This window comes from Daldinia vernicosa, assembly GCF_022497035.1.
Source record: "Daldinia vernicosa strain CBS 139.73 unplaced genomic scaffold F5Y00scaffold_31, whole genome shotgun sequence".
In the NCBI taxonomy this organism is placed as follows: Eukaryota; Fungi; Ascomycota; class Sordariomycetes; order Xylariales; family Hypoxylaceae; genus Daldinia; species Daldinia vernicosa.
Window position 1 is genome coordinate 219,145 of NW_025953947.1, and position 20,882 is coordinate 240,026.

Genomic DNA, 20,882 nt, shown 5'->3' on the forward strand with positions numbered 1-20,882 from the left:
GTTGCATTAGTCTCATCCGTACGACACAGCGGCATTAAGGCGTGCCAGTTTATTTCTTATTTCTCTTATATAATAAACCAGACCGTCGGGGTTATTACGCATTCCTGTTGCACATAAGAGGTGAACATAATTATTTATATTTCCTAAATAATGGACTTTTATACAGATCACATTATACATCCTGCATTCTTCGTAGCATAATAATCATCTCGAAGAAGATTCATGACATGACATAACATGACATGGCCTTCTTCCCTCATTTCATTTCCCACGTATAGATGTAGTATAGCGTAACGCATTAGAGGAACAGCTATAGCGCCTCTCCGACTATATTTCCGATAGCCCCGCCTATCTCGCCGAAAAGCACGCCCTTGAAGATGGACTCGCCCATATCCTCGAACCAATGGCCCGTCTTCTTTAGGCGATTCTTCCAGAGCTGCTGTTCGTCGGGGCTTAGGTTTTCCCACGATGTGGCGGGGCCGTGGACCTCTTCGTCGTGGATCCCAACGTGCAGAGGGGGCAGACCCCGAGGGTCCGCTTCCCCGGTTTCGTCGTGTCGAATCACGAGCGGCTGGGTATGATGTGCGTTAGCGTCCGATAGTAGATCCTTGATCGACTTTTCGTTGGTCGCGGACACTTTGCGCAAGGGCTGCGTCCACGACGTAGGCAGATAAGGCTTGATCCCGAGGACAGGATTGCCGATATCTTTAGCCTCGAGAAAGACCTGCCCGACTATAGCGAGGAGGAGTATCACAATTGTAAAAAGTGTGATAGGTGTGACCGGTGATTGGCCCTGAGACTTCAGCGCAACTACGTAGCGCTCATGGCTCGAAGGCCCTCCACTTTCTTTCGCGATAGACTTATCAACATGTTTTTTAAGCGGTATGCTGTGCACTACTGTCGTGAAACCAACACCGACGCTAGCCAGCTTGACGGTAAGTTCGGCGGTCTCTTTTGACGCAGATTTTGGCGGCAAAAATGGAGAAAACGAGAGCCCGGTTATATTTGAAGGATGAACACCTTTAAGCACTTGGAACGGCGCCAGGTCGGCGAGGAGGTCTACCCTAGCAGCGGATTTATGTTCTAATGTGAAGAGCGATATTGAAGCATCGTTCCCCGCAACCGCGACTACGAATTGGGTCTCGCCCGTCTCATCCGCCGGGGACGAATTTGGCGATAGATTCCTCACTGCAAGGCCTGTTGCCTTAGAGATACCCTTTGGGAGCCTGGCTTTGATCGTTAGACGAGCGTTGTCTCGCTCTTTCGCAGGCAGGCGGTAACCATGTAGCGCAACTCCCTGGGAGTTGGGCTTATTGACTACTGTGATCAGGAAGCTAGGTGTCAGGTAGCGCAAAGATTTGAACGACGCTTTAGCTGTGGCACCTTCATCTGGGGTAATAGTATATACGCATTTGGGCTCCGATACTTCCTCCTTGGATACTTCGACGGTAAAGATTTCGTGATCGTCGCAATATGCCAATTGGTACGTATCGGGCCCCGTCTGGACAACGTCTAGGTCCATTGCTTCTTTAGGGATATCCAGCCTACCCCTCGGTTTCCACCTCCCGCCTCCTTCACATGGTACATCGAAAAGCGCAATCTCGGGTTGCTTGGACAGTCCTGTGGCGGCGGCACCTAATTGTGGGAGGTTTTCGTACGGGTGGGACAGTCGGAGGAGTCTTTGGTAGGCGCTTGTATCCTTATGCACGAATAGCGCATGGCGCGCGACCTCGGAAATGGAAACCCTTACACCGCTAGTCTTGGCCGATTTAGCGGGTTGGTCGATACCGAAAATACGAAAATGGTCATTCTTCCCCTTCTTAATCTCTTCCGGGCTTGAATTGACTCCGGCAAATACGGTCAAGGAACTATCTTTTCGAGGACCGATGGCGAGTGTCGTGACGTTGTCTTCGGTTTTGCTAAGTTCGAGTTCGGCGACTTCCGATAGCTCTTCCGGGTTAGAGGTGTCGAGAACGGTCTAACATATCCCCTGGTTAACCCATTGAAATACAAAATACAAAAAGCTAGGGTATAATGGTAGTTGTAATGGTAGTTGTGTGATTCCTTACTATTTTATTCCCCACACCATTTCGTCCTGGGCCGCCACCTCCTGCGACGACGAGCCGGTTAGGATCTGTTGGGTCGAAGTCGCATGAATAGAGAGGATAGCTGAGGGTGATCTTCGCGGTAGGGATATGCTTCGCCATTGTCGTAGCGAAGTTTGATTGACTTGGTAGAAGTAAATAGACACCTGGTTACCTTGGCGGGCTAGGCGACATGTTTAAATGGACATTATGAATAAGAAGAATTAGGTTGTAAGTTTTTAGGTGTGTAGGGATGTGCCTATGTAAAAGGTATGTAGGTGTAATTTGTTGTCGTTGGCTTTGATGACGAAAGGGTGGTGTCTCTTAGGTCCTTTCAGTGTTCTAAAAAAGCAAGGCAAGGCCACAATTGCATCTTCTCGGCGGAGCGCTCGGGGTAGCTGCCAGCTTGCCCTGGACTTTTCAGGGCAAGAGCCGTTACAGCTGCAGCCCTGCTGGAGAGAAGCTGTGGCCGCAAACAAAGTTACGCCACGTTTTAAACCCTGTCATCTGCCTTTTTTTCGGTACGTACCTGTATCATACCTATCATTAATCAACTTTAAGGCTCAACTATCTATTCTTTTCATCTTTCGTTCAATCTTATGATCTGCACCTTAGGTGTGTATATTTACACCCTATTCGTCCAGTTCATAGTATAGTTTGAGGCTATCTTTCTTGCTTCTCATTTGGTCCTTTTAGTGATTTATATTTATGCATATTAAAGCACTATGAGCCTGGATTCTATCATCGCCTCTCACCTATACAATATTGAGAAAGGTATACCTACCTAACCCAGGTAGGTATTCGTATCTGAAGAGCCCGGATTGATGCGTGACGTAAAGATTATTATAATCAGCATACACCAAACAGCTAGTCCATCTAACCTCACTAACCTCCCTTATCCTCACTACATCGTGAGAGAACCTCTTGGCACATATCATTTTATGAGCTACACCTAGCTAAAGAGCGATAGCTATCCCTTTTGAGGGTAGACGTCATATCTTTAGGGTAAAGGCAAACTAACTAATACTCCCTAGCCATCTGTTTCTTCTGATAGACATACTAATCTTCCCGTTAAAACATGCCTACTGACCCGAAATAAAACCCTCGAAATAGCAAGGGACTATACAAACACAAACACAAATAGTCCATCTATATCTCACGCCTCGCTCAGTACAAAATCATACTTCACCGTCCAGCGGGCCTTCTCGTCTCCCTCGCACGGCTCAAAACTCACCAGCAATTCATTCTTAACAGCGAAGACCGTATCGTCTTTAATATACATGTCCTCGCGGTCGAATATTTGCGTGGTCAAGGTCCGGAACCCCGGCGCCGTTATCACGAAGTGTATATGTGCAGGCCGGTACGGATGACGGTCTAGCAGCTCAAGCAGGCGACCGGCGGGCCCGTCCGGTGCGACCTTGTACGCGGCCGGACGTACGCAATATAGCGCATACCGGCCTAGCTCGTCTGTCTGGAAGCGTCCTCGTAGATTCATGTCTGGCTGCGCCGGGTCCTGCTGCTCGTATAGCCCGTTTGGGCCCGCCTGCCAGATGTCTACGACGGCACCTGGCGCTGGTTTCCCCGTCGACGCGCTTAGCACTCGCCCCGACAGGTGGGTTAGCCACCTCTCGGCTTGCAGATACCAGAATGTGTCTGGCGCTGTGTATATGATGCTGCTGCCGTTGGGCAAAAGCGGCGCGTCTTTCCGGTAGAAAGGCCCGAGGACGGTCGAAGGCGTAATCGCTCCAGATTCACGACTTTCGAAGAGTAATTTAGATGTGATTTCGTCTACGAGAGATTCTAGGCCGAGGATATCGCATAGCAAGCCTGTCTCGTTACGCTTGTCGGTAGACATGCGGCCTGCCTCGTTTATCTATGATGATATGTCAGCAGTCTCTTGGATTTCTAGCCGGCGTCAAGTTGACTTACTAGTTCAATGCCAGCCATCAACTCCGCGATTGTCAAGTCTACGTCCCGAGCAAAGTCATGTAGGTGCCGTAGCAGGCTTGGCATGATCTCCTTCAGACGAGGATGGGCCTTCGAACCCGTAGCGGCAATGACATTGTCTGTGAACTCCGGGTCGTATTTGGCTTTCGCAGCGGCCCCGTTCGTTTCGTTTTCTTTCTTGGTGAGCGCCATATTGTAGCACAGCCAATCTCACTTGTCAATCCGCCGACTATCTACTAGATAGGCGGTAGCTGCTTACCGGTAAGTCAATCATATGCCCGGCCTAATAAGCTTGCCGTACTTACCTAGGAGGTCTATAGAAAACCACGTAATCTGGACGAAAATAGACCCGGCAGGGGGCAAATATCTAGGGGCGGGATAGACTTAGAACGGTTGAAGTATACTTCGTTTACCATCCGTGGGCAGGCATTTATACCTATAAACTGGTACTCCCAAACAAACTGGGGACAAGAGAAGAGCCGAGTAGGACTACGCGCGTACGTGTAGAGCAAAGCTACACGAGCAGACGTGGTGTTCCTCTAAGAGTTGAAACCGGGGACTGACGCCTGGTAGCAAGGGTCGTCCCTCAATTTTTGCCATGCCCCCTTTTCTTTTTTTTTCCTCATCGCGAGCTAACATCGCAAGTACCCGTCGAATCAAGGCGCCGCAAATCTATTTCCCAGAACTGGGGCGACTCTCGCAGAATAGACTTACGGGCGGCTGGTTATCCGCGGCTGGGCACATACAGAGTATGGTTTGATGCAGGACAAGAATGTCTAGCACGGGCCCTCTTCATGGCCTAGAATTCTGAGTATTAGGACGTAGTCAATGACGACAGCAACCTCTACCCCCCACACGAAACCAAGCACAATGGCTAGCTAGCTAATCTTCATCGTCACTGTCCCGCCGTACTGATAACCTGCTCATATGAGCACTTGAATACATCATCATCCACTATGTCGTGGTCATTGGCTTGCTTAGACGGCACACGGCACGGTCTTTCCACGGAACGAAGTCCCTTCTTATAGTCGTAGCGTTTCACTGTTGGCTTATACTGTAAGTATCCTGTTGCATAAGGCGTAACGGGACGGGCCGCGGTGGCTTCAAGCCCTCTTTGTATGTAAATGACTCCTCTATCAGAACCCGTTCTAACCGTTCTAATTTCCGGGCCGCATAATCTGACCACAATTGCCGCTATTCCGAGCCGATGGCAATCCGACGCCTTTTTATTCTTTATGCCGTAATCAAATCCCACCGATATTTTGCCTCGACTCTAAGACATAGGTGCTACATAGGTAGGTACCTAGGTAGGTAGGTAGGTAGGTAGGTAGGTAGGTAACTAACGTTGGATCTGATCTAACATCAAGGTGGGCGAAAGGTTATCACACGAAGGGTGGGTGGGTGAGGAGAGCCTACCTAAGCTACCTTTTACCAGGATAATTTCTAATTACAGAGAGAACTCCTTATATTTGAACTCCCGATATTTCCCATGATTTCGAGTCTTTAACCTAGATCCGATATGTAGAGAACCCCAGCTAAATCTAACTAATGCTAATTACCTAGGTACCTAGCCACTCCCTCTCTCCCGTCTACTTCTCTCAACCTACCTACCTACCTACCTAACCTAGGCACGGGGAATCATCGACCAACTCCTACCTACCTAACCTATGTATACATGCCCTACACTACCTAACCTATGCAACCTCACGCTTGACCGAGAGAAACAAATTAGAAGAAAGAAAACACACAAAACCAGTCCACGGCACGTTCTAATCCGTCTTCAACCCATTCCTCCCATTTTCAGATATAACCGCCGCATCGTCGTCCCCGTCTTCAACAGCGTCTTCAACAGCCTCCTCATCTACGTCCTCCGTCCCCTCCGTCGTCTCATCATCCGTAGTCCCGCCGCCGGTCCCTCTCAGCAAACCCCTCAAATCCTCCTCGTCGATGATACTCTCGATGCTGTCTCTCCTCACCCCCGGCAACGTCTCCCGTCTGCCCCGCTCGATCTGCCGTTCGACTTTTAACCTGTTCTCGATGAACTTGAGCTTCGGGAACGCGCTCTGCTGGCCCTCGTGCAGCATGCGCGCCAGGCGGTCCGGGTCGGGGTCCGAGAGTATGTGCAGGAAGTCGCTGGCTTGCGTTCGCGGCCAGAGCGTAATGGTGCCGCTGAATTGTTGCAGCCAGATATGCGACCAATCCTGGCCGAGGGGGCGCGGGAGGAGCTCCAAGTGTTTAAGGACCTTGAGCCATTTTGCTAGGTCTAGTTTTACGTACTGTTCCAATGCGGAGCCTAGGTATCCGCCACGCCAGCCGCGGCCCTTGCGGTGGGTTACGGGGGACCCGACCGTGCCTCTGGACGAGAAGAAGAATAGGGATATGTGCGGGTTGACCTGGCTGACGATGGTGAAATTGACGTTGAAGTGCAGGTTGAGCGCCTTGATAGGTATATCCGTTCGCAGACTGCCGTCTTTCCACTTGTGGCCAAACGAATACGGAACAAGCGACCCATCTGGGGTCTTCATCATGAGGACTACGGGATTCTGGATCCCGGGAACGGCGGCAGATGCCAATACGGCAGACCAGATGACGCAGTCGGGCGACGTGAGGTAGTTGCAGAGGATGGTCGGCGAGTGCGGATCGGCCGGAATGCAGCTAACATTGAGTATCCTTCCCGTGCGCTGGTACGCCTCCCTAAACGTCGTCGACCCGCGGGACCACCAGCTACTCTGGCGCGCCCACTCGACAGAATCGAATCGCGCGCCCGTCTTCCACCATCGCGGGAACCAGGTGCTGATGGGCTCGGAGCAAGCTTTGATCTTATACGACAGCGCGGGCACCAATAGTTGTTTCAACTCGTCGTTAGTCCGCGTCGCTACGAGGGATGCTACTAGAGCGCCGCCGCTCGTGCCCGTGATGACGTCTGGTAGCAAGTCTGCGTCGAGCAGCGCTTTGACAACGCCGAAGTGGTAGTACGCGAAAGAGGCGCCGCCGGATAGACATAATGCGGTGCGTCCGTAGTTTGCGTGCATTCGTTTAAATACTGCTCGCTTTTCTTCAAACGATAGTTGCTTGGTATGGACCAGGAAGCGTGTGCTCTTCTCCACTAAGAAATGGTTCTGTTAGCTTTACCCCCTTTAATAGCTATAGCCTCTGATTCAGCTCTGATTCAGGGATCCAACAAACCTTCATCCACAAAATTTTGAACCAAGTTTTTAGTCCCGTAATATGTCTGGCTGTATAGCCTGGGGTTCTCTACTCCAACAAAGTTATTCTTCACGCAGGCTTCCGTCAAAGCCTTCAGCTCTTCGATATTCTTGCGATGTTCGCTCTTCCCAGACACGTCCCCCTTTTCGTACCCAGGCGCACGCGCCAGTTTTGCTTCCTGCGCCTCGGCGGCTATCCGATGTCTGCGTAGTTGCTCCCAGACGCGCCGGACCGTCTTAGAGTCGTAGTACGCGAACTCGTCTTTTTCCTTCCACTGCTCATTTCCTAGGAACGCATCCAGCTCTTTAGCCGCCTTGACCCATTCCTGGTAGCTGCTAGCGGCTCTCATGTTCTGGCGCAGCTTTTCCCGCGTCCCTCTCCAGGCGATGAAGTACTCGTATACGAAGATGTAGAACCGCGTCCATAGATATGATGCGGCTAGTCCTATAATCCACATGCCCACGAAGAAGAGGAAGGGCCATTTTAACAGCCCGTATAGGTAACCTTCCCGAGTCTCGTCTACGGTGCGACGACCTAGCATCGTCTTTTTCCTCTTCTTCTTGCGACCGTGTTTAGATACTTTTTCGTTCACCGGAGCCCAGTCGTTCTGCGCCGTGATGAACATGCCGCCCTGGGAGCCATTCTGGGTCGCGGCGCCCTCGGAAAGGGGGGCTGTAGTATCGGCAGATGCTACCGAGCCGGACCGTGTTAGTTCCAGGCTACCCGTACTTCTTGTAGTAGGGCTTTTCGGCGACGCGGTATCATCGGATGCGTGATTCGGGTCGGGAGCGTTCAAGGCGGCGGCAAAAGCGGCGAGGTGTTCGGGCGGGAGAAACTCGCGATCGAAGTCGGGCAGTCTCGTATAATCGAAAGCTTCGGGAGGAAAGCCATAGTTATGATGGCGTTTACCAGTAAGGAAGGTCACCCTAGGTTTGGAGGAGGAGGAGGAGGGGGATTCACATGCCATGCTAGCCGTCTTGACGTGCAATGCCAATGGACATGATTATAATGATTAAAAGGGTGTGTATATTATGTATGCAGCGACGATCGTAGCGGAATTACACTAGGAGGAGAGGGAGAGAGAAAGAGAGAGAATGAATGAATGAATGTGCCTCGGTTTAGAAATAATTAACGGAACTCTTTACAGCCACTAATACACTACTTCAAATAGATATGTAGGTAGGTAGGTAGGTATGTATGTAGCATGGTAATCTCACGAATTACGACCTGTGGCACCTCCAAAAAACACGGGAAAAAAACGAATGTCTCCAGTCGCAGTATCTGGGGTGGAATGACATGTGTAGTGTAGCTTTAGCGAAATGACGTCGAAGCCCGTCCCGCGCCCGCGTTATACATTTACTACCTCCATCTGTACTACCATACCTATATTCGCATGGAATAATTCTATTGGTCCGAGTGCCGTTTGCTTTTATGTAGGTATGCATCCATTCAAATGTAGGTTAGGTTAGGTAAGGTAAAAAGGTACTCAGGTACAATACTTTTGGAAATTGTTGAGCTGAAAGGAAGCGCGAAGACGGAGATATCCGCTGCACGCTGCAGCAACATTATACCTATTATTCTAGAAGAATCCCGATAAACCTGCGGTTTCTGCATATTCTGTCTGCACTGATACTACATACTATTGTATGTCGTGAGACCGTCGACGATACTAGAAATAAGAAGAAATAGATTTTAAGCGTGCCCGTAAGTAGCCTAGTGCATACATTAGGTATACCTAGTATATGTACCTAACCTGAAAACCCCCTAATCTAATTGGCCCATTTAAAAACGACATTTGCTTATTCCGGCCAACCAAAGTTGACATTTCCACGGGTTGAGTGGATATTGAACATCTTTGAGGCTATTCAGACTGATTAAACCCCCTTACCTTCGAGCTATCCGCGTAACCGTCATCTAATTTCCCGGCGGGCCTGGGTAACTAACGAGCCTCACCGAGCCGCATTGGACACCGGCTACTCGGAAACTGTTAAACAGACTATGTAATCTACTATGTATTGGGAAGACTATCGGGACCTCGGCGCCATCTAGGTTTACATAGGTAACACTGATTTACCTATACGTATACTACTTAAGCCGCCAAAGCCGGGTTAGGAGCTCTGACTTCTCCTAGAGCTTACGTTGATAAGCTCCTAATAAAACCAGAGCTGATAGATCGCCAGTGCAAGAAATAGTGCAATGGTACGGGTTGAATCGATTTTGTTTCTTTTTTAACACGCTGCTATATATAAAAACAAAATGACAGTAAAAGACTTCTCATTCATAAGTGTTAGATGTGCAAAAAGACCCAAGAATCGACGGCACTCGGGCGGTGAGAAGTGGGTAATGCTCAATTCATTATTGCGATCTGGCAAATGCCTCTAGCCATTGACTCCAATGAAATATCCCGGAAAACATCGAACTTCGGTATGGTAGTAAGGTAGTATGCTGTCAAAGAACTCCGTTTGTTTCCCAGACGGCCATCGCATCGTTTCAGTTCGCATGCTCGTCTCGTCCCCTGATCTCGTCTCGTATATCGCCACACGCTACTCCCCCTCTTTTTAATTGCCGTCTAGACGTACTGGGAAAGCCATCTTATGCCCTCACCGTATCCTATTACATGTTAGTTTTGACCCCCCGGAACTACGTCGGAAGTGAAGAGTTTGGTGCGACGAACCTTGTCTCATCACCACCGAGCACATAAAGACCTCAATGGGCCGGATTCCTTCCAATGGGACCTTGCCCTTTCCAGTCGTCTGATACAAGCCCAATTCGTGGCGGAGCTGGTCCTCGGACACGGCGTTGGGGTGGTCGATCTTGTTTCCGAGGATAACGAAAGGGACCTTGGCGAGCTCCTCCATGGAGAGAAGGGCGTCGAGTTCGGCCTTGGACTCGGGCAGACGCTCGTGGTCCATAGCGTCGACTAGGAAAACAATTCCGTTGACTTCCGGGAAGTAATCCTTCCACAACCGACGGGCTAGACGGAATCATCCTGTCAGTCCAAAATCAACGCGTCATAGCAGCGCCACAAAGCATACCTTGCTGGTGACCACCTAGATCGAAGGTGGTGAAGCGCACGTTTCCAATCGCAAGTTCTTCGGATGCTAACGTGGTGTTAGTATACTGACACGTGCGCTCAACAATTATCGTATAGCCGTAAGCGACATACTGGGATGTAGGGTGGGCTGTAGGATGGCAACTCGGTCATTCTATAATTCCATTTCGTTAGCCTTCCCGTCCATGATAAAACACGCAAGCTCCACCAGACTCGAGAGAATCGTCCGGGTACGATATAGGACACCGACTCGGGGCGCGGGGAGAAACGGAACCACCGACGAACCTTCAGCATGTGTAGTAGAGTCGTCTTTCCCGCATTGTCGAGGCCGAGGAACAGTAGCTTGGCATGCTTGTTCATCAAGCCAAGCGACGAGAGGACATCGTAGACTACAGACAAAAAACGTCAGCCACGGCCATCCATTCCGAAGGATCGAACCAATTTTGATAAGACTCGAGAGCTAGGAAGGGGAACTGACACCACTGGACAATCCACATCTTGACAGTATTCGATAGCTGTAATTAGACAAAAATAGTCGAGTTTAGTAGATGTAAGAGTGCACTCTTGAATCGAAGGTGTGCGGTCTTCGTAGGATGTTCGCGGAGATGGGCGGACGATAGATGAATGATATAGGGTCCGAGGCCGTCCCAAGAAAATTGAATGATGTTAAGGACAACCTGGAAGCACTTGCGGCTAGCAAGCCACACAAGCAAGCCACTTGTGGCTAGGTATCTATGGTGGAAGTGTTCGTAGGTGACAACGTGTACGTAGGTACCTACCCGCCATGCGGATTTATGGAGCCACATATCAGATTCCAACTGGGAGACGAAACGGAAAATATTCTGACAAAACACCTGATATCACCATAATAATGACATGAGGTACCTACCTACATACATACAGTATAAACGTGACTCAGTACGTCACAGGTTTGCTACTAGGTAGTACCTATCAGCAAAAGTCATGATTAAGCCCATGCTCATCACGAACACCGGTGACACCGATACTCGCTAACAGCGAACACATCCCGAATAAAAAACTGCATGCAGATGCACTATGCATCTTTTAGAAACCCATCGGGCTTTGGCATCATTTCACAAATCTATGTACTATCGGGCGCAAAGATCGTATCCAGTGTAGACAGACAGTATGAGCAGAGCAGCGTATACTATATTGAATACTATATTGTTGAATTGCCATCTCATCAGATAATCATCATAATCCATTTCATCCATTGCCTAATTCAGATCCAAAATACACGATCAAACAGGCAATCATATGTCAACAAACAAGTTCAATTTCAAGTATATAACCATATCGCCGCCGCCGTTAATGCTTGATGTGCCGTTCCCAAGTGGTATCATGAATGACCAATGCTGCCTGCCCCTGTGCCGTGAAATGCGAAGTATGCATTGTCCCGCGAGAATATCGACTCGCCAATGTTCATGTAGAACGAGAGAAAAATAAAAACTATGTACAACGACGGTCTCAGTACTAATGATACCGGGTCCGTCGGTAAAATGAAAAAATAGATGCAATGAAGGATTATAATGAACAATGCAATTCTGTACTCAGTAGCCGTAGCAACGCCTCCACTAGATGGACAGCACGAACTGATCCGGGCCTAACTTCCCAGCCATGAGTAATCCGATCTCTCGCATCCTCTCGGCGCCCTGGCCAGGCTGAGGCTTCTTCTCAATAACCTGGCCTTTTCGCGCCTTGTTGCAATGCTTCTGAAAATACTTCTCCTTAAATTTCTCCTTTCGGCGCTGGCGCTTCTGCTCGAGACCTTTGACAATGTCAATCGCACCTCGTACGTGACGTTTCGTCGCAGCGCTCGAAGACTTGCCCGGTCGACGATGGCCCTTGAGATGATGCGGGAACATTGCAGGAGCTCGTGGGAGTGACTTGGTATGCGTCAAGCCAGGCCGGAAAGCAAGAGTCTTGAATTCATGCTTTCCACGGTTCTCATCGTGAACCAATGATGACGGAGGAGACTGTACCATAGGGCCTGGAGCTGGTGAGACGAGTCGACGAGGTGAACACCCGTCGAAAAGACGCTTGGGCGATCGGCCCCGCGGCTTTGGGGGAGAGTGGTGACGCTTGGGCGGTGGAGAATGATATCGTCGAGGCGATATCTGGTCGATCTTCCTTCTTCGTCGCTCAACACCATTCTCAATGTCATACGGGTCCTCAGATAGGTGACCATCACTCTCACGGACAGGGATATCAAGCTCAATATCCTCATCTTCCGGCTCGGATGTCGGAAAGCTCGGATCGATATCTTGGGGAATTGGATGAAGCTTCTCACGTCGCCTCGCGGCTATACACGAGATATAAGCGTCCTCTAGCGCACGGTCCTCATCCAGCGTACCACAAACGAAATCGGTACTATCGGGCAACTCTGGTGTACCAGGTCGCATCTTAATCCGACGAGGCTTTTCTCGCGATGTCCTGGTCAGGGGGTTAGGCATATCGGGAGACGATGATGAATCAGACCCGTTACCCGCCATAGATAGTCGACGGAATATAGGCGTATTTCCGGAGTTTTGAACCGGACCGCGACTAGGAGTCCACAACTCCAAATTCCCACCATCATCGTCATCATCATCTGAATCAGCAAATCCGTTTTCGTTGTCGGTTTTGTAACCATCCGAAAAGTCGTCATCAGATCCATAGCCTGACTGGTTGTCGACCTCGTACCCGTCGTCTATCTCATCTTCCTCTATAGTCTCATCTGGCAGGTCTACTTCGTCCTCTTCATCCTCGTTCTCCTCATCGTCATCGTCGTCGTTTAGCTCCTCCGCCTCTTCATCTTCCTCCTCTTCCAATTCTTCCTCTTCGGCTTCTTTTCCTAACCGCCGGATCTCATTTTCCTTCTTAAGTGTATCGTTAATAGTTAATCGACGGCCAGGTGGCGGAAGATTTAAACGAATCCAGTCCTCCTCTTGCGGCTCATCGCTAGCAAACTCATGAAAACGAGAAGACTCGCTATTCAGATCATTTGGGTTCGCAGTCAAATACTTGGCCGACCGAACTGGCATTGGGCTTCGTGATGACGGTCGCGGGGTTAATGACCTATGCGACCGCCCGCGTGTAGCGGAAGACGACCGAAGCTTACGCACGGTGACAGGAGAATCATTGCTTTCCTTTAGTGTTGCGATGGCTGAGGTGAGTACGGACTGTTGCGCATCTTGTTTCGGCGGTGTCCGAGGAGCTGGCTTTGCAGGACATGCAAATTTTATGCAAGATTTCCTCTGCGGCTTCTCGTTTACTGGTGGTTGGGACTCAACTGACTGCAGAGATGGTGGCTTCGTAGTATCAGATTTCTGTCCACACGCGAATGAAATGCAGCGCTTTTTGGTCAAAGCTTCTACTGCAGGATCCTTTGGTAACCCATTGCTTCCCACTGGCTTACTCAAAGCGGCCACGTGCATGGGTTGTTGGGGGTTACGTTGTGGAGTAAATTTAGGTTTCGCATCGAAATATAGGTCCGTGTTCAACCGTGGAAGTGATATTACAGGTGGCGGCGGACTAGGTGTGTTTGTGCGCGCGGGGCTTGTAAAGCCAGTATCGCTGGTAAGGTCGGCAGTAGATGCGAGGCTGACGTTGCTATTCATTGAACGTCGCCGTGACGAGTCGAAACTCAAATTCATAGTTTCTTCCTCTGAATGTTGAAGGGCTTTCGTTAGAAGAGATTCGGAATTGTCTGCTGTTCTCCGAATGACACTCCGCTTAAATTGGGTCTCCGGGCGTGAACGTCTATTATCGGGGGGTTCGTCAACTTCAGCCGCAGCCTCGTCTTCCGGTACATGTTGCATGCCCGCCCCACGCGCGGCGAAAGCCAGCACATTTGCGCCGGTCGAGTCGTGAATTAAATCGTTCGCCATCCTGACGGTGATAGCAACTGTAATTTCGTATATACGACAGGAACTTTGCGCCTCGGTTCCAAATCCTTGAATGTATCGTCGGTCAATTGGTATGTCTCCAAAGTAGGCCTTCTACAGTCCCTTACAGCGTGCTGTCTTAATTTCGTAAAATGCGGTATTTATGGTTGAAATGTGGCTTAAGTAGTTTAGAGAATTTTGTTTAATGTTTTCGTCGAATATTTCGGAGGCTACAGAATGCAGACCAAGTCCCCAACAAGAAGATTTGTGGTATTTGTCCCTAGGGACCGTTTCGCTATAATTGTCGTCCCATGATGTCGCGAATAGCATTCGAAGAGTTGACGAAGGGTTTAAAAGGGTAAAGAGTTGGGTTTTCGTATCTGCTCCTAGGGAAGCTGTCTAGGTAGAAAGTGGTAATCGGCGAAGGGAAGGCGTCTTAAGTGGGTGGCAATTGTGTTCAAGTTGAAGTATTGCGTTGTGACTCCGAGACAGAGCAAACGATAGTCCGTCAGCAATAAAAAAGACGATCTCCCTTGAGCGGCAAAATAAAATTGGCTCAGCTGAGCAGAGGCTTAGGGGTCTTGGAAACTCTTGGCCGTCACTAAAATATGACGTCGAGGCGTTGCTGATTGCCGTGCCTGTGTACTAAGGGAGCCGTAGGTAGATAGATATTGGTTGAACGTAGTACCAAAGTCGGATCGCGAGTGTCTGAGAGGCAGTGAGTCCCGACCCTGAACCCCAAGGACTCAACGACGGGCTACTTGGAAAATATGTAAGGATTCCTAGAAGGTGGGAGAAAGAAGCGATAGAAATGGAAACTGGAAACTATAAACCGGAAACTAAGAATTCAGGAATCGGGAATGGGGAGGGGAAGACCCTATGAGGGATGGACCAAAAGCTACGGGATCTGGTTCTGCGTTCTTGATGGTTTGTTTGCATGTGGATACTTGGTGAATACTACACTAGAATAAGTAGAGAGCTACTACCTCCTAGTCAGTAAAAAAGGATTTGACCACCGCACGGCGCAACTCTGGAGTAACGCTAGAGCGGTGGGAAAAGGAAACGACTGGGAAATCGAGAACCAAGCGTTAGAAATAGGCGGTATGCGCAACTTAACTGGTTCTAAATTGTACTTAACATATTTGTATATTTGTACATACATAATGAAGAAAAAGGCAAATGGCGACTTCCCTATCAGAGGCTCACGGTGGTACAAAGATGTAGGTAGTACCTATGCAAGTAGTACCGTGCCTGTCATTTGAGTTTAGTCAGAGCTAACAAACGAACCACATAGCGAACACTAAACCTAGCAAAAAAAAAAAAAAAAAAAGCCTAGGACTCACCCGGGGCTACGTACCGTTAGCACGTACCGTGACCCCAGTACTCCGTGCGTGACGACACTGTGGGAATGATTGCTGCTAATAGCGGATAATGAAGGCTTGGAATCTTGGCTTTGAACGTGGATTACGGGCGGGGATCTACGAGGACCAGGTACTTCCCTGTTCTTTCGCCTTTCAATTCAATCTTTTTTTATCGATGCAGCATCAGCACCAGCCATTCATCACCGAGAAACCCCCGGTCAAAACGACAAGACGAGGCGGTCGTAGGCGGTACTAAGTAACGTGTGTCAATGGTACTTGCTTACATGCCTCTGACTTACATGTACCTAAGTGAATAATTACGACCCAGCGTACGGTGCGTATATGCCTATGTACATCAATCGTGTATATTAATTAATAGGTATATGTACCTACCTAATGTAAGTACGGACAAAGGTATGCATTACTCGCCTTTGTAGATAATTTGATTATTGCGAAATAAATGAATTGACAACCGCCTATGTATGCAGAACAATGCCGGATGAGTAGGCCGTTTACATCCTGATTTATACGGTAGCATTTCCTTTCCCAGCACAATGGGTATAGAATGCCGGTTTCGCTTTTTCCTCATCTAGTGCCTATCTAAATGTATATGCATATGCATTATGACTCGGGCTATTGCCGTACAATTGCAATACATTGTACATATCATATATCATATCATGGCATAACAAGGCAAGCGTGGGAAGGTCGTGCGTGGTAGTACAAGGGGCCGAGGCCGCTCTTGAAAGAAAAAAAAATGTCCGGGCGCATCTGGACCTGCAAGTAATCTCCCTTAGGCAATCGGTATGTATTATACCCAAATGTATAATACAGTATTATTCGTGTGTATTATTGTGTTTTATTTTAATACACGTATGTTCGGAACCGGAGATACCTTTCGGGTACTTATATATTGACGTAATCCCATATAAATTCCAGATACAAAGTGTACTTATACGTACCTTAAGTTCGTTGGCCCGAGCACCGGGACTTAAAAGACCGAGTGGCTGGAAAGTGGCTAAAATAATGGAGAGGTATACATTAAAATGCGGTTAAAGCGTGGCTGGAGTGTGGCATGTGCACTCGGAAGTTGGATGTTCCGGTTCCGGCGAATTATACTGAATTATACGCGTATTTGAGTGTATTACAGGGGTACAGTATAATACGCGTGTAATAAAATAATACACGTGTAATAGAAACCCTAATCTCCCTTATTTTCTTAAGCTGTAGGTAGTCACGTAGTGTAGGGTTAGGTACATGAACGCCGGGCTGAATATCTACAGATCCGTTTATGTTCTACTCGATCGCCGGACAGTGAACCACTTTTTGAACTAGCAATTTTTTTTTTCTTCTTCTCAATTTCGCGCACCACGTTTCGTTCCGATTAGATAGTGAAACTCGTCGGCTATGTACATTACAGTCTAGTTAGTTGATCTAAAGCAATGCAAATTTCTTATTTACAGGCTAGAAAAACTTTTTCATTGTTGGTCTGACTCCGTTGGGGAAGAATAATAGCAGCATCCCCTTTTTTCCATAAACCGCTCATATTGTTTTAAGTTCACAGTGTCCGTGATCAAACCCCTATTATTGCCGGGCTACTCATTGTACATAATGAATTAATCCGAATAATAACTTGTTTTTTCGTTTTGTCTTTTCGTTTTGTCTGTGTGTGTGTGTGTGTGTGTGTGTGTGTGTGGTTGTAAGCTTTCTTTTAATGAATGGATTACCGGATTCTTACGACATCCTTTTTCCAAAGTGCTTCTTACTATTGATATCTAGAAGACTCTTTAATCAAGATGCAAATGCAGATAAAGAATCCGGATGCAACCGTACATGAGCCTGTCGTCTAACCTACCACCCCTTTCGCTTATGCCGAAAGTTGTGTAAGGATACTCTCAGCAATCTCCTACCGACTAACTGCATACACTGCATACTAATGTAGGTAAAATGTAGGTACGCCAAACCTAGACGCTTATGTGTATCGTATCATTGCATAACCTCCTATGTAGAAGAAAAAAAAAGTTTGGTTCGTTTCGGACAGGCGGTGAACTCTCAGCGCTTTACGGGGGCCTTAAAGTTCTTTTAGTAAGTCTCGTACCGACTCTTCCCAAACCAAAGTAAACAGATCCTGGGAAACGTAAGACGTAAGATACCTGTTAGCCCTACAAGTACGAAATAGTTTCGCAAAGCCATGACAACTGTCCCAGCAGAGGAATATGTTGTACAGTGCAGAACAGTATGGTACATAACCAGATCCGTTGCCCCGGCTCTACGAAGCTTCGTGATTCGTCGAGTATCGATTCGACATTGCCCTCCCGCGTCCAGCATGACATTTGGTACCGTTACGCAGTACGTCTGCAAGCTGCAGCACGCAACCTAATTTGGGCCACACCCGCGGGTACTCGGGACAATACATTGGAAGTATATCGTTAGTGACATGTGGGTTTCTTCGCTTGCCTCATATGTAACTCTATCACTCACACCATCATGCCCTCTGACATCAGAAAGAAATGTTCAACAACCACTAGGGTTTCACCTCATTATGTCGTCGTTGATCTCAGAAACAAATTGGAGTGCAGCCCTCGCAGACCACGTGTTGGTTTTGCGCTGCTGGGACATGTGAGACTTTTGGGTAGGTAGTCGACGTGACGGAGAGTGGCAATCCTTGTGCGTTTCTCCAAATCCCATCGACAGTTCCGCCAATGGAAGGCGTGTCGCTGACTCGCTGGGCACATTGTACGGCGTATAAGCCGGATATACTAATATAGAGCCCAAGAATCCCTCTTTTGAGAACGAAAGGGGGTTGATCTGCTTCAACATACGGTTTGAGGCACGCTCTTCGTCGGCTTGCTGGCTTGAGGGGTAGCCTGACTAGCCTGACTGTATCTTGCGATACTCTATTCGTTCCTCTCAAAATTAGCTGACGAGTTGAAGCGCTGCCCAAGCTGCATCGTTGCGTCCATCGTTTCTCTTCTCGCTCTGGTCACTCGGTGATCAGACAGCAGCGACGGGCCGATGCCTAGTCCAATTCGTACTTGTGATCTTGCCCTTTCTGTTATGGTAAGGAGGATCGAATCCCCTCCCTCCCACATTCAGCCTAGCATTATGGATGTTAGATCTCCATAGTAGTACCCTTTATATGCAGATACTAGCTTCGAGGACCCCGCATTCAAAACTGCCCAGCAAGCTTGTTCGTAGTACTAAAGGCGGTATCAGCGCGTGGGAAAAAATACTAAACCTAGCATGGTCAATTCTCCGTTGACGGTTTGTGTCTTTATTCCTGCTGTGCACATGGGTGAGGCATGGCAGGGTCCATATCCTTGTTGGTATACACTACTACTATATGTAGGTATGTGTAGTCTATCCCCTCACTCGTGATGTTTGATAGATGTGTAACATCGGCTTACATGTACGTATGTATGTACGAATGTAGGATCCTCCAGGGTCTCTACTCGAATCCGCAGGTTTTAGGGTCATCATTTACTTGAGCAAGGCTAAATAAGATGCTAGAATTAGACTCGGAAGCATGATGAACCACAAATCAAGCAATGATGCAATACACGGAGTTTCAATCGATCGATGCCTTCCAACATGCATCATTTCGCTCGAGTTGTACAAAGATTCATTGATCCCGGCATACGATTCAAAATCAATTGATGATCCTCGCTTGGCAGGGCAGAGTTCGGTTTAACAAGGCTACTTTCTTTCAAAACCCAACCCGCCACGTTTTGACAGCGATGCCACTTTACTACCTACTGTTTCTAGTGTACGGAATAAAACAAGCGGTAATATGATTAATCGGTGTAGATATATTAATTGTGAATTCTATTGTACGTTCTTGGGTTATTCCCGGAGTATCTTATAAAAATAAGAGGTAAGAGAAGTATATATCTGGATTTTGAATATACCCTAAGTATCCGATTTAAGATATCATGCCATCTGTTTGTTGTTTGCTGTAAGTGCTCACTCAGGAGGATGCTGCACTCCCAGCCAGCCAGCCAGCTTAAGGGGTGGCTTGATGACTAAGGTGGATTACTCAATCATGTGATTTACTAACTGTTCTATTCTGTCTGTCAACTCTGTCAATTTTCAAAGTCGGATGTCTTCAAGTCACGTGCTGTAACCTTACCAAATAAGGCTAGACTCAATTCTCTACCGAAGGCCCGACAACTTCGAAATTGCTTCAAGCCAACGTTTATCGTGAGCTTGCCCTGTCGCGTATTCCTCAATTGGCAGCACTAGTCATCATGAACACTCTCCGTGTCGCTCGCGCAGCCCTTAGGGCTCGTCCCGCAGCTATGCGGCTCCCTATTCAGCCTCTTCAGCGAAGAACCTATGCTGAGGCCGCATCCGACAAGGTTTGTCTTCTCGCCCGGTATCTATTCTTGTGCCGAGTCTGTTGCTAACTCTCGCCCCAGATCAAGCTGAGCTTGTCTCTCCCTCATCAGGTATGAGATTTAACCCCGCCGTACCGTGTTATCCTCGAAATATTGCCATCGAGAGCGCACAATCCTAATTAGCGCATGCTACAATACAATACAATATAGTATAACTAGCTAGCTAATTCCCGCAATAGTCTATATACAAGTCCCAAGATGTTATTCAAGTCAACATCCCCGCCGAGTCTGGAGAAATGGGTGTTCTTGCCAACCACGTGCCTTCGATTGAGCAATTGAAGCCAGGTCTGATCGAGGTCATAGAGGAGACTGGTAGCAGCAAGCAATTCTTCCGTACGTAACACGAGAAATACTGTACCAAAATGCAGTTTGAAATCTAACCCCATAACAGTCTCCGGTGGCTTTGCCGTCGTGCAGCCCAACTCGGTTCTAAGCATCAACGCTGTCGAGGGATACCCTCTGGAAGACTTCAGCGCAGAAGCTGTCAAGGCACAGATCGCCGAAGCACAAAAGGTTGCGAATGGTGGCGGAAGTGAGCAGGACATTGCGGAAGCCAAGATTGAGCTAGAGGTATGTTACAAATTAATATTTATATACAGCTATTCGAATCACGATTAAATGATTGCTAACATATTATATTCATAGGTTCTGGAGAGCTTGCAAGCTGTTCTCAAATAGATCATACCTTAGAGAAAGGGGAGAGAAAGTTAAATGGCAACCTCTGTATATCACAAACATGCTCCATATCACAAAGCCGCCTAATAGCACGAATTGAACATGCTCAAGGTCTACTGGACGCTCTAGTATTTTCCGCTATTCGTATCAGCGCTTGCCTTGATTCTTCCTGCAGCTTCCCTGCTTTTTCTTTCCAGGGTCCAAAGTTAAAAATCTTGCTATTTCTATATATTTAAATCTACCTACCTTAGGAGTCTACATCTTAGGAGTCT

The 20,882-nt window shown here is 48.1% G+C and overlaps 6 protein-coding genes across 6 annotated transcripts; 1 reads left to right on the top strand and 5 right to left on the bottom strand.

The window, feature by feature from the left end:
- Positions 1-121: 121 nt before the first annotated feature.
- Positions 122-2,639, bottom strand: F5Y00DRAFT_240436 (uncharacterized protein). The gene is made up of 2 exons (XM_048008234.1): positions 2,070-2,639; positions 122-1,978 (listed from the first exon to the last, which is right to left on the bottom strand). The coding sequence occupies exons 1-2, from the start codon at positions 2,205-2,207 to the stop codon at positions 311-313; spliced, it is 1,806 nt and encodes a 601-aa protein (XP_047863720.1). The 5' UTR covers positions 2,208-2,639; the 3' UTR covers positions 122-310.
- Positions 2,640-3,131: 492 nt separating this feature from the next.
- Positions 3,132-4,453, bottom strand: F5Y00DRAFT_110738 (aromatic compound dioxygenase). The gene is made up of 3 exons (XM_048003907.1): positions 4,337-4,453; positions 4,014-4,282; positions 3,132-3,957 (listed from the first exon to the last, which is right to left on the bottom strand). Exons 2-3 carry the CDS (start codon positions 4,221-4,223, stop codon positions 3,241-3,243), a joined length of 927 nt encoding a protein of 308 aa, XP_047863721.1. The 5' UTR covers positions 4,224-4,282; positions 4,337-4,453; the 3' UTR covers positions 3,132-3,240.
- An 882-nt stretch (positions 4,454-5,335) lies between these two features.
- On the bottom strand, positions 5,336-8,785 carry F5Y00DRAFT_240446 (patatin-like phospholipase domain-containing protein). The gene is made up of 2 exons (XM_048008235.1): positions 7,218-8,785; positions 5,336-7,137 (listed from the first exon to the last, which is right to left on the bottom strand). The coding sequence occupies exons 1-2, from the start codon at positions 8,203-8,205 to the stop codon at positions 5,801-5,803; spliced, it is 2,325 nt and encodes a 774-aa protein (XP_047863722.1). The 5' UTR covers positions 8,206-8,785; the 3' UTR covers positions 5,336-5,800.
- Positions 8,786-9,440: 655 nt separating this feature from the next.
- On the bottom strand, positions 9,441-11,110 carry F5Y00DRAFT_240449 (GTP-binding protein-like protein). Its single transcript, XM_048008236.1, has 6 exons — positions 10,769-11,110; positions 10,576-10,679; positions 10,405-10,444; positions 10,274-10,339; positions 9,913-10,212; positions 9,441-9,848 (listed from the first exon to the last, which is right to left on the bottom strand). Exons 1-6 carry the CDS (start codon positions 10,785-10,787, stop codon positions 9,808-9,810), a joined length of 570 nt encoding a protein of 189 aa, XP_047863723.1. The 5' UTR covers positions 10,788-11,110; the 3' UTR covers positions 9,441-9,807.
- Positions 11,111-11,757: 647 nt separating this feature from the next.
- F5Y00DRAFT_110887 (uncharacterized protein) lies at positions 11,758-14,669 on the bottom strand. The gene has a single exon (XM_048003908.1). The coding sequence runs from the start codon at positions 14,178-14,180 to the stop codon at positions 11,886-11,888; it is 2,295 nt and encodes a 764-aa protein (XP_047863724.1). The 5' UTR covers positions 14,181-14,669; the 3' UTR covers positions 11,758-11,885.
- Positions 14,670-19,672: 5,003 nt separating this feature from the next.
- F5Y00DRAFT_240457 (ATP synthase delta chain) lies at positions 19,673-20,855 on the top strand. The gene is made up of 5 exons (XM_048008237.1): positions 19,673-19,896; positions 19,957-19,986; positions 20,115-20,268; positions 20,327-20,505; positions 20,581-20,855. Exons 1-5 carry the CDS (start codon positions 19,786-19,788, stop codon positions 20,611-20,613), a joined length of 507 nt encoding a protein of 168 aa, XP_047863725.1. The 5' UTR covers positions 19,673-19,785; the 3' UTR covers positions 20,614-20,855.
- The last annotated feature ends 27 nt before the right edge of the window (positions 20,856-20,882 follow it).